The following is a 13,466-nucleotide window of genomic DNA, read 5'->3' on the forward strand; positions in this document are numbered from 1 at the left end:
GTATACCATTTCTCTTTGCTACTTGGGTTGTTTGTAGTTTGGGGCTATTATGACTAATGCTGCTATAAACATTCTTTTTTTTTCTTTTTTAAAGATTTTATTTATTTATTTGACAGAGATCACAAGTAGGCAGAGAGGCAGGTAGAGAGAGAGGAGGAAGCAGGCTCCCCGCTGAGCAGAGAGCCCGATGTGGGGCTTGATCCCTGGACCCTGGGATCATGACCTGAGCCGAAGGCAGAGGCTTTAACCCACTGAGTCACCTAGGTGCCCCTGCTATAAACATTCTTAGGCATGCTTTATGGTATACAGATGCATTAATTTCATTTTTGGTATATATGTAAATGTAAGATTCCTGGGTTTGGGAGTGAATGTACATTAAATTTTAGTTTTTTTCTACCAAGGGAGTTTTACAGAGTGGTTATTCCAATTTTATCTCCAACTGTTAATATAGGGGAGTTCTAGTTGTTCTATATCTTTGTCAACACTTGGTATGATCTCTTTCTTGGCAATTCTGTTGGGTATGTTGTGATATCTCATTGTGGCTTTAATATTCATTTTATCATTGAGTAATGCTTATTGGCTCTTTGGATCTCCTTTTTTAATGACTTTTTCTGTCCATTTTTAAATTGTGTTCTTTGTCTTTTCTTAGTTAAAGGAATTCATTATATATTTTGCATATGAGCCCTTTTCAGATGTATTGCAGTTATCTTCTCTTAATTTGTGGATTGTGTCTTTACTTCTTTAATGGTTACTTTTGATATAGAGTGTTCTTTGTTTTGGTTAAGTAGTTTATCAGATTTTTTTTTCTTATAAATTTATGTATTATTTAAGAAAGCTACCTACTCACAGAAATATTCCCCTATATTTTCTTTCTTTTGCATTAAAAAATTTTTTTTAATTTAAATTCAGTTCATTAACATATAATGTATTATTGGTTTCAGAGGTAGAGGTCCATAATTTATCAGTCTTATATAATACCCAATGCTTGTTACATCATGGGCCCTCCTTAATGTCCAGCACCCAGTTATTGCATTCCTCCCTCCCATATTTTCTTCTAGAAGCTTGGTTATTTCAGCTTTTACATTTAGGTCTATGATCCCTCTCAATTTAATACTTAAAATGGTGTGAAAAAAGGGTAAAGGCTAATTTTATTTTTCTCGTGGATATCCAGTTGTTCCAATACTTAATTATAGTGGTACCTTGGTTGTAAATCAAGTGAACCATATGTATACCAGTACCCTAAAATTTGACACTATCTCCATAACTTATACATCTTTTCATTAGTATATATTCAGAACTACAATAATGATTAAAATTTTCGGGTCGTGCTAGTTGAACTTAATAGTTGAATTACTTCTTTCTTTCTCTATGGAAAAGAGTTTAGGCAGTTTGAACCCATAACTCTTCTATCGCTGACCTTTCTGTTCCATTTATTTATTTTTTTCTTTGAAATTACTCTAAAGTTTCATTTGGAAGCTCAGTTTTTACTTAAGAAATAAAAGTAATGGTTCACTGCAGGCCTTCTACAAATTTTGCATGATTACCTTTATATTTAAATACAGCACTTAAGAATTTGAGTGCTTTTAAGTGGTTAATACTAACTTTAAAAATAACTGTCACCCCTTAGGTCATAACTCACATATTCTGAACAAGGTATTTGATGTCCTCAGTTTCACTTAAATTATTGTGGTTTGTTTTACCTCCTGGCTATATATATCACAAATGTGGGATGTCTGAGTGGCTCAGTCGGTTAACTGTCTGTCTTCAGCTCAGGCAGGTCATGATCCCAGGGTCCTGGGATCCAGTCTTGCCTTGCTTCTTGTTTGGCAGGGAGCCTGCTCCTCCCACTGCCTGCTGCTCCCCCTGCTTGTGCTCACTCTCTCTCTCTCTAACAAAAAAATAAACAAAATCTTTTTTAAAAAAATTCAAAGAGGGCTTAATTACTCAGGAAAAAAAAATAATTTGAAAGTCAAACTATTTGGAGAACTGAGATAAGAGATGGCCAGTTACATGGTTTGTTTAATCATTAGGTATTTTTTTCATCAGAGGCTACAACCTTACAGAGTTTGTGATAAGTGATTTTGTCGTGTGAGGTTTGCTTTTTTATAGACTAAATTTGGTGAGCTTGAGTTTCAGATTCAGATGATTGGGATGCGCCTTCCTTGTTCCTTGTCTTCTCAACTCCTGTTTTTATTTTATACTGTTATTTGGTATGCTTCCAGGTACTTTGAAGAATAGATTTAAATATCTCTTCATGTATTTTCTTTCTGCTGGGAAGGTAATGATAACCTGAACAGTCCTAGGCAGGAATGTGTCACCTAATGTTTGAGGAGAGAAATACCTTCAAATTTTATCATTTCTCATAGCACTTAAAGCATATGTTAGTTCATTAATTGGTTAGGAATAAAAGATTTTTTATTTCCTACATGAAGAATGTCTTAAACTAAACTTTCCAATTTCTCTTTTTCTTTGGAGTTTTTGGTAGTGATTTATGAATAGATGTTCTTCAAAATTGTGTTTTGTTGTGTAGGTATATCCATCCCTGGTCTCATGAAGTTTAGTTTTAGGGAGAAAGTGGGGGAAAATTCTGTTATATAATATTTGGTCATTTATGTTCATTTTAAAAACTTTGGAGGTTAGGCAAAGAATATTTCCATGGAGATGATATTTTAATAAGATTGGATAGACATACACAGAATTTTTGAAAGTAAGTTGGTCAGTAAATTAGGTTGGAGAAAGGTATACACAAGAGTGTGGATATATGTATATATGTATGAATACTTTTTTGAATTTATTTTTTAAATATCCCATTTTTAAAAAATATTTATTTATTTGACAGAGAGAGAGATCACAAGTAGGCAGAGACAGGCAGAGAGAGAGGGGGGAAACAGGCTCCCCACTGAGCAGAGAGCCCAATGTGGGGCTCGATCCCAGGACCCTGAGATCATGACCTGAGCTGAAGGCAGTGGCTTAACCCACTGAGCCACCCAGGTGCCCCAAATATCCCATATTTCTACAGAAGAAATTGAAGGCAATCTAAAATAAAAACATGAAAAAATATAACAAAAACCAGACCCCAAGACAGAAGATAAACCTGGAGAAATATAAAGGAAGGGGGTAGGAAAACCATACCAAAATAATAAAAGAATATCTGTGATCCTTTTTTACTCTGAATTCTCAAGTTCCAGAGATGTTATTAGGATTTGCCTAATTCTCTACTGGCGTTATATAATTAATGTTCTTTAACCATTGAATTATAAAAACTCACTTCTCTCTCAAAGATCATGTTATGGTATCATCCACTTACTACCTATGTCTTTCCTATTATCTATTAGCTACATATCTATTAAAATCTATTAAGATATCAAACTTGACTGTCCACAAATCACCTGGAGTTTTTATTTAAAATGCTTATTCTGATTCAGTAAGCCTGAACAGTTTTCCTTGGGATCAGATAATCCTCGAAATTCTTGAAATTCTGGGTCTGCATATCTCTAACTTATTTAAAGTAATTAGGATGACATTCTAACCCAACTCCTTGGAAACTATATTACACTCATTTTTACAGTTGAATGTAGGAGAAAGTATTTTTGAGAGGAGGTCAAAGAAATAGCAATGAGAAAGGTAAAGGGAATGAAAATATGTGCTTTGCTATTGTCAAGCTAAGCTATAACTATATTTCTCACCTTATTTACAGGATGAGGATAATCTATTAGAAGATTGGCAGAGTAACAAACTGTATTTGGGGATTGCTTAGCATCTAGAAAGGGAGAATGAGAAAGGAGAAACAGAGAAAATTTTACCAAGGGGAGGCAGTGGGAATGAAGTGGAATGAGAAAAAAAATGTGCTGTTTTAGATGGAGAATGTAGATTAGCAAAAACATTTAAGGCTAAGAGTCAGTCTGCCTTATGACATATACATGAATATAAAGGATCTATTTTGTATTACAGAGAATGTTGATATATTGTTTGATATTTGTACATTCTGTATTTAAACAAATGATTTGGAAATCTTCTGACTATGCATTTTTGAATAATTGATATTCAGAATACATAATGTCATCTATGAAGATGTTTGGTGGAGCTGATTTGCATTAAAACATTCATGATTCTCAGCAAGGAAAATACACAGAAGCACAAAACAGTTAATTATCTTTCTTTTAAAATAAATGTCAAGAGAAGCATTTAAAAGTAAGATAAAATGTAGTATTTAAAGAAAATCCTATCTCAGAATTCAAAATATTTTATAACTGTACACAAGAAATAGAATTTTATATATTTTAATGTTTATATTGAAGATCTTATGGAATCTTTTTTAAAAAAATTCTTTAGACTTAATAGCTTTTGCAGATGAACTTAGACTCCTTTCTTTTCAACAGTTTCCTATAGGTCCAGGATATCTCTCTCTTCAATTATTGAAATATTTTATCTGTATTTGTAATATTTAGAATTTATTTGTGCATATCTTATTTTCTCACCTTGTAGTTTTTTTTTAGCTGACAGAACTGTTTGTTTTGCTCTGAGTAGTTCAGTAGAGTCCAATTAACAGTAGCAGTGTTGAAGCAGGGAAATGTAACCCAGAGCTATCTTTGCATATTAGAAGAAGGACATTGTATCCTAGAATACAGTTACCATTAAATAAGTTACACTTATACATAAGTATAGTTATAAGGCCTAACAGAGATTAGTAGCATTTGTTTAGCTGTTACTCGTAAGTATAATACATATAAGAATGATTCATTACAAAGGAGTGATTCATTTGTCATTTTTATCTTACCAATTAATCAGATATTCTGTTAATGTATGTTATCAAAATAGGGTAACATTATGAAATTTTTATATGAAGAAATGATTTGTGGCAAATATAATATCCATTTTGTATATGAAAATTTAGGTATTGTGTCTAGAAATCTTGTCATTCAGAAAGTAATATTAACTATTTTTATTGCTGTTGATAATAGGTTGAGGTTAGGCTCTTTTCTTTCTTCTTAAACCTTCCATATTCTCCCTTTTGAGGGAGAGACAAGGGAGCCAACAGGACTATTTGAATCATTATTACTCACTTAGAAATGGGAGAATGGAAAATTAGCTTGTAAAAGATGAATTGGAGCTCCCATCTTCCCCCAAGATTAAGTTGTTAATGCTAAGTAACTGGTTAATGTTTTTGAGCTCTGTTTCTCTAATTTTTTCTGTATCCAGTTGTTTGTATATCCATTCTATTTATGGTGATATGTTAGCTTATGTGAGAGATTGATAATTATTCTGGTTTGAAACCATATTTATTACTGGGGCACCTGGGTGGCTCAGTTGGTTAAGCATCAGCTTTCAGCTCAGATCATGATCCCAGGGTCCTGGGATCGAGCTCCATGTCAGGCTCTCTGCTCAGTGGGGAGCCTCCCTCTCCTCTTCTTCTGCCCCTCTCTCTGCTTATGTTCTCCTTCTCGGTCTCAAATAAATAAATAAGTAAAATCTTATAAAAAATAATATTTATTATAAGATGGATATCACAGGCCTGTACCTCTGAAAACAATAATACACTATATGTTAATTAATTGAACTTAAATAAAAAATATTTTTAAAAAGATAGTAATAATATTTATTACTTTTTAAAATTTTTACCCAGTATTGCTTCTCAGCCATTTGGTTAAGATCAAGAGTAAAAATTTCTGGCCACGATGTCCTTTGTTAATGTATATGGGGGGAAAGGTGAGAAAATGAGTTATCTGAGGAAAAAGAGTAGAAATTTATCTTCTTTGATGTTATTTTTATTTTAGGAAAAAAATTATTATCAAAAAAATACCATAAGAAAAAAAATTTCTACTTTCTGAAATTTTTAATTATTTTCAGTCAGGATAAAGAAAAAAACAGTAATAAGGATTTGGTAGATATTTATTTAATTTTCCTTAAATCTGCTCTCTTTTTAGTGTTTCCCATAAACCAAGGCGCTTAGATGCTTGTTGATTTTTTTTCCCTTACCACGAAAATATAATCTATCGGCAAGTCCTCTAGACTTTACATTCCAAATATATATTTAATTTGTCTGCTTTTCTTCATCTTCTCTACCATCCTCGTATAACTCATCATCATTAGGAGTCATTTAGACTCCTGCAAGAGCCTCCTAAGTGGTGTCAGTGCTTTCACTCTTGCTTTCCTACATACCACTGTATTCTCCTGAGAGTATTTAGAAAGATCTTTAAAAACTTCACTACTAAAACTAATCAGTACACTAAGCAGCCATTTTATTATTTGAAAAACTTAAAAATAAAGAGAATCAAGCATTTTTCTTACACTGTTAAGCAAATGGTTGATGAAGGAAGTTTTTCCTTTACTGATGTATTTCAGTTGATAAATAAAGAAGGAATGATAGAATCGTAATATCAATATTTTACAACCCCTAATTAAGTATCATAATAGATCTAAGAGTAATTATTACTAACTGCTAATATATGCATGTAGAGAGAACACATTATATGCTTCCCAGTCAGAGTCCATAACATCAGCTATGGTATGGAGTAGTTTTGCTAGAAGTTTGAATCTGAATCTGGTTAAACACTCATATCTAACTACCAGTTTGTAGGAAATACAGTAGGCAGAGGAACATATTAAGTGATACTATAAGGATGCCATCAGGAAATCTGGAGTGTGGAAAATCCGGTAGGACAAGTAACCCGGTTTTTCTTTTCCTCCCAACAAATAAATTGTAAGGAGAAAAAAATGATGGAATCATAATTTATAGATTAAAAGACCACAAAACTTAGTAACTGCAGAATCTGGACCTTATTTGGATTTGACTTGAACCAGTGAGCTTCAGAAAAAATTGATACACAGAAAAATTTGGACACTGGCTAGATAGTTGGTGATTTTAATAAATTATTACTGAAAATAATGATTTAGTGATAGTACTTTTGGTAGGGGTTATATTTGTAAGAAGAGTCCTTATCTTTTAGTGATATATGTTAAAATGTGTATAAATGAAGGGGAGGGGGTGGGAGGATCGGTGAGCCTGGTGATGGGTATTAAGAAGGGCATGTATTGCATGGAGCACTGGGTATTATACACAAACAATGAATCATGGAACACTACATCAGAAACTAATGATGTATTGTATGGTGACTAACATAACAAAAAAAAGGGTATGTCTCGGGGGTAGATGGGGAATGAATAAAGGTACAGATAAAGCAAGACTAGGCATGAATTGATAATTGTTGAAACTGGATGATAAATATATGTGGATCCCTTTTGCTCTGTTCTCTTTTTTTCACACACATTTAAACTTCCTATAATTAAATTTAAAACAAAAAGCCTTTGCACTTAGACTCTAATCCAAACTCTTTATTTTAGCAGATTTGACACAATCTGACATCTACTTACCTCATATCTGGCGTGTTCACCCTTGCTCACATTATACTTTTTCCTCAGATACCCCAAATTCATTCTTACTCTACAGCTCTTGAACTTGATGTTCTATCTGGAACCTTCTTCCCCTAGATCTTCAGTATCTGTCCCCTGTTGTCATTCAGTTCTCGTTTTGATTTTTTTTTTCAGGCCTCATGTTAATGTCACCTGAGAACAGCTAGCTGTGACAATCATCTAATCTAGTTTTGTTTTCATCAGAATACTCATCCTGATTTGACATTTCCTTTTCTATTTATTTATTTATTCATTGTTTCTACCCATTAGAGTATAAGTTACCTGTGGGTTGTGGTAAGATCTTAACTATCTTGTTCACTTTTAGATTTCCAGCACTTTCCCTACAAATACCTCGCAAATATAGTTGCTACTCAGTCAGTGTTTTTTGAGTGAGTCAATTAAATGTTTATGAAGCTGTTGAATACTAGGAATATTAATATTACTAATCTTTTACTTTTAGAATATCAACATTATATAGTTTTGTTGCGTAGTGAAAGTATTTAAAATTCAGCTGGCATTTTCATTATTAGTGTTTTCAAAGGCTCATGTGCAACAGAATTAGCTTTGTAGCAAAGCTTCAGAAAGATTTCAAAAAATTCACAAAATGTCAAATTTTCTTGTAGCATTTATTTAAAAATATTTGTACTTTGGGTAATTAGTGTCACATTTTATCTTAAGAGCTGTTTTTTTGTATCTACATAAGTAGAGGTTAAAATTTGTGATATATGTTTATATGTGATATGAAAATTTGGCAAACATTTCATGACATGTGAATTATAATGAAACACTTATATCTTCTATCGAGAAGGAACTGAGAAATACTTTATAGATAAATATATTAGAGGAGCTGAAACTATAAAACTATGAGATCTTCTCTTTATTTAAAAAAAAAAAAAAAATAGAAGGGCACCTGGATGTCTCAGTCGGTTAAATGTCCAACTCTTGATTTTGTCTCAGGTCATGATCTCAGGGTCATGAGATCCATCCCCATGTCGGGCTCCATGCTCAGCATAGTGTCTACTTGAGATTCTCTCTTTCCCTCTGCCCCTCCCCCTACTCATTCTCTCTCTCTCATAAATAAATAAAATCTTTAAAACAAAAAAACATAAACAATGTATTTGTTAAAAATAAATATATAATATATATATACATATATAAACAAATAAATATATGTTTATATAAGTACATATATATTTCCAAGTAAGTATTGTCATTTCAACATAATGCTTAAGGGAGGTTGTTCTTAAGGGTTATTAGAATAAAATGATGTGTTTAACTGACAAAGTAATTTTACCCTAATATTTATTAGAGATACATAGATGATTCAGACCGGTACATTCCCTCCTGTGTCCTTAGGAAGCTTTCCCTCTACAGCACAATATGTGCTGCAGAGTTGGGCTTATTTGGGTCATGGCCAAGGTGGTTCCTCTTATCATCCTCCATGTGTAGCATATGGAGTTGTAGATCATGACCTTTCCACCAGAAATATGCTATTATCTGCTTCTCTTCTTTACTCTCTCCTATTAAATGGTATAAATCTGGGAACTTCTTCAGATTGGCTCTTTGCTGAGACATATTTTATTCTATGTAGATTTCCTTGTTTATTCTTTTGTTCATTTCTCCATTTATTTCTTTATTCAACATAGGTTTATTGTGGCTTGTCATCTAAAAAACACAAGCGTTGAGATTGTAAGGAATTATATAGGGATTAAACAAAACATAATATATTTATTCAGGGATGTTGTCTTTAAAAGAACTTCTCTTTTGCAGTTGCCTTTAGAATGAATTTTTAAGTTACATACATGCCCACACATTTATCATAGTTTAGCCCTATCTTAGTTTAGGGGGAGTCAGAGAAAATGAGCCTTTCCTCAGTCTCCCAGGGAAAGAAAGGGTGAGAAGACAGAATATTACTAGGCCCCGGATGAATCCAGTGCTGGAGTCTAACAAGCCCTAGTTTTCTACCAAGGGAAATGTTGATTTTCCTTGTCATGGCCCTGGCTTTGCTCCCCTGCTCAGTCTCAGGTTTTTAGAAGTCTAGTTCCCAAAATTCCTCCTTCTTTTAGTTCCCTAACATTTCACTTCTGGGAGAAGACTGCCCACCCTCTTGTATCAGGATCCTGGAGACATTGTCATCTTACACAGTGGTGAGATGAGATCTCTCTAGTACCTTGCCATTTGGTTATCTGTTGGACTTAGAACCTGAAGGCTGGGGAGACTCAAATCTCACAAGAGTATGTTTGAGCCCTGGCTGGCCAGCTGAATTGTTTCCTCCTTGGAAAACATCATCTTGGAGGGGAACTCAGTCTGGCTTCAGAGTGTCATCTGGGATAACTAGGTGTTCAGAGATAAGCCCAATTCAGATGAAGGTGCCTCTGGGGGCATAACAGGCCTTGGGGGGATGATTTGATTTGTGGACCTCTGTCTCATATACTTCACTCAGCTGTTTTACCAATAGGTTTGGGGGTCTCCACTGCTGGTCTTTATGGGTATCCGTGCAGCACCATAGGTAGGAGAGTGGGGATTTGAGTCCTGGGCCTGGTTAGGACCTTTTAGGTGCTCCTTTGTGAGCAGGTTGGGCTGTGGGGTTTGCATTTGGATGGGAGTGCACAGGATACCTGTATTGGGTAAATGAGGATCTGCCATCCCTGCCCAGTGGAAGCGGCACTGGAATGACTGGGATGCTCTTTGCCAAGCGCATCCTGACAAGGGGGAAGAGAGTGGGGCAGGACCCAGCCTGGGTGGGGAGAGGTCACTGGGCCTCGATTCTGTCTTTGTATGCACAACAACTACAGTGTTTTAGTTAATTATTTATTTAACTATTTTCTCATTAAAGGACATTGCGCTTTGAGCCATTTTTTCTTTATTTTAAAAAATATTGCCCTTAAAATCTTTATATATGAGATAGCACTCTTTTGGATGTATGATTTCTGTGTTTATTAACCTAAGAAAGCATGGATTATGGTGTACATATATGTGTGTGGGGGCTAAGTGAACCAAGTTCTTGTCTTTGTGAATTTGATGTTTTCCTAGGTGCCTTTACATTATACCAAGTTTTTTGAAAGCCAGTTTCTCTTCTTTCCTTTCTTTCTCTCCCTCCCTCTCTTCCTTTCCCTTACTTCTTTTCTTTTTTGGTAAGAATGTTTAAGTTCTACTCTCTTAAAAAATTTCAGTTACACAGTACAGTGTTATCAACTATGCTCACCATGTTTTACAATAGTTCCTGAGACCTTAATCATTTTACAGCTGAAAGTTTGTACCCTTTTAATAACCACTCCTTATTTCCCCCACATTCCAGCCTCTTGCAACCACTTTACAACTCTCTTTCTATGAATTTGGGTTTTTTTTTTTTTTATTTCACATACGCAATGTCATACAGTATTGTCTTTCTGTGTGACTTACTTCATTTAGCAGAATACCCTCAAGGTCCATCCATGTTGTCACAAATGACAGGATTTTCTTCTTTCTCATAGCTGAGTAGTATTTTATTATATATACATATACACCACATCTTCTTTCTCCATTTGTTTATTGACATTTAGGTTGTTTCTACATCTTGGCTCTTGTGAATAATGCTGCAATAAACAGAGGAGTGCAGATATCTCTTTGATACCCTGTTTTCATTTTCTTTGGAAAATATATACCCAGAAGTGGGATTGCTGGATCATATGGTAGTTCTATTTTTAATTTTTTGAGGAACTTTCATAGTATTTTCCTTAACGGCTTCACCAGTTTACATTCCCAACATAGTGCACGAGGATTCCACATTTTTGCCAACACTTGTTATTTCTTGTCTTTTTGATGATAGCCATTCTAACAGGTGTGACTTGGTAGCTCATTGTGGTTTTGATTTACATGTCTCTCATGATTTGTGAATGATTTCAGGCACCTTTTCAGGAACCTTTTGGCCATTTATGTCTTTTTTTTTTTTTTTTTTTTTTGGAAAAATATCTTTTTAGTTCTTCTGTCCAGTTTTTTAATTGGGTTGTTTTAAGTTTTTTGCTGTTGAGTTATATGAGCTCTTTCTGTATTTTGGATAGTAACATCTTATCATCAGATATAACTGTGAACTATTTTCTCCCGTTCACTAGGTTACCTTTTCAGTTTGTTTTCTTTTATTTTTTTAGAGAAGGACAAACAGAGATCATGGCACTGGGGAAGAGCAGAGGGTGAGGTAGAGGGAATCTTTTTTTTTTTTTTTTTTTTTTTAAGATTTTATTTATTTGAGAGAGAGTGAAATCAAGAGAGACCAGAGGGAGAGAGAGAAGCAGACTCACACGGAGTGGTGAGCCTGGTGGAGGGCTCGGTCCCAAGCCCTGAGATCATGACCTGAGGTGAAGGCAGACACTTAATCACCTGAGCCACCCAGGCACCCCAGAAGAGGGAATCTTAAGCAGACTCTATATCCCAGTATGGAGCCCAAAGCTGAGGCTTTCACCACTGAAATCAAGTGTTGGAGGCTTAACTGACTCAGCTACCCAGGCACCCCTGTACAGAAGCCTTTTAATTTGATGTAAGCCTACTTATTTATTTTTGCCATTATTTCCTTTGCGTTTGATGTTAAATACAGACAGTGTCAAAGCACTTAACACCCCTGTTTTCTTTAGGCATTTTACAGTTTCAGGTCTATTTTCTGTTCTTTTATTTATCTTAAGTTGAGTATAAGATAGTGGTCCAGGTTCACGCTTTTGCATGTGGCTATCCAGTTCTCCCAGAAACTTTTGCTGAGGAAACTGTTCTTTCCCCATTGTTTATTCTTGGGGAACCAGTTTCTTAAAAAAATTTTTTTTTAACCAAACATATCAGAGTTTAATTAGTCATGCTATAATTACTGAGAATAAAATTGAATTTTTGCCATAGTTTTTTGGGGAGAGAACAGAGGCCCTGTGTTTTCAAAATAAAGGGTGAGGGTATTTTGTAAAAATCTTTTCTAACTATATTAGAACATAAGGTATGCACAGGCCTTTAGGCAAAGATAATATTGCTTAATATTTCATGTTTAAGGAAGTTTCTAAGTTAATTGAACTCTGAGTGGTTTTTAAGATGTGACAGGACCTATGAAATTGAGTATAAAAAAACTTAGAATGATTAGTTCTTGAAGGAGCCAGACACTTATAGCTTCATTAGTAGTTGGTTTTTCCTTCAGTCTGTTGGGCCATCAATAGACAAGTCTGTTTCTATGGTGGTCATGCCTATAGCACCTCCGAGTATAGAACCCAGGGCCTACAAACTGTCCATAATTGTCAGTGCTGATTTTGGGTGCTTCATATTTCTGTGAATGATATGTCAGTTTTAATGCTTTCAGTTGTTTGAAAAGAAGAAGACAAATTTAGGGTATTGATGAAAGTTTTATGTGCAGAACTTTGCTGCCACAATTATTTAGTAATGTAAATGCAATCAGATCCAGTTTTTTTTTTATAGATGTGTTGATCCTGTGTATAGGAGCCTCTGTGGCCCATACTGCTAATGGGTGTGGATAGCCCTCCACTGAGGCAAGAATATTAGGATTTTTACTGCAAAACATGTTTGCATTTGAACATCTGATTTTGGAACATATAGTTTTTTGATTTATAGATATATGCTACTGAGCTTAGTTTATATATAGTGTTTGGTCAAATATCTGTCATAAGCCTAAGATAAATGCTGATGGAAAGAGCCTAGCTGAGGAATGTTTTAACTGGTTATTCTTGAGTTTTCTTCATGAGTCACTTGTGTAGCTTTTCTTCACAAAACGGTGAAATTTATACTCTGAGCTTTTATGAAGAGTCAATGTAAGAAACATCTATGTCTCTACTTCTTTTGGAGGCTGATGGAGAAGGAATGGGACAGTGAGGAAGGAGGTAACTGTCATAGAAAGGCAATACATTATATGGAAGGAATATAGGCTCTGGTGCCAGAGGGCCATCAGTTCTGATGTCTGGTGCCAAAGGCCTTCAATTCTGGTGGTGGGAGGATGTGAAGTGTCTCTTTTAATTACCTCTGTGTTTTCCAACAAAATAAGACATTTATTGGGTTGTATGGACCCGGCACTGTGCTTGGCCTGAAGGTACAAAAGT

General features: G+C 34.7%; 1 protein-coding gene and 1 pseudogene across 2 annotated transcripts in view; one reads left to right on the forward strand and one right to left on the reverse strand.

The window, feature by feature from the left end:
* Nucleotides 1-13,466, forward strand: part of LOC111161066 (nucleotide binding protein like) — a 208,760-nt gene that overhangs the window by 127,077 nt on the left and 68,217 nt on the right. The window contains exon 7 of one of the 2 annotated variants that reach the window (XM_022524535.1): nucleotides 11,538-11,579. The exons of the other annotated variant lie outside the window; for it this stretch is intronic. Coding sequence (XP_022380243.1) covers nucleotides 11,538-11,579 — 42 coding nt within the window. The remainder of the gene's footprint in view (nucleotides 1-11,537; nucleotides 11,580-13,466) is intronic. 2 annotated transcript variants of the gene reach the window in all.
* Nucleotides 9,372-10,056, reverse strand: LOC111159035 (annotated as a pseudogene).

This window comes from Enhydra lutris, unplaced genomic scaffold (assembly GCF_002288905.1).
Source record: "Enhydra lutris kenyoni isolate GAN:26980312 unplaced genomic scaffold, ASM228890v2 scaffoldscaffold4, whole genome shotgun sequence".
Taxonomy (NCBI): Eukaryota; Metazoa; Chordata; class Mammalia; order Carnivora; family Mustelidae; genus Enhydra; species Enhydra lutris.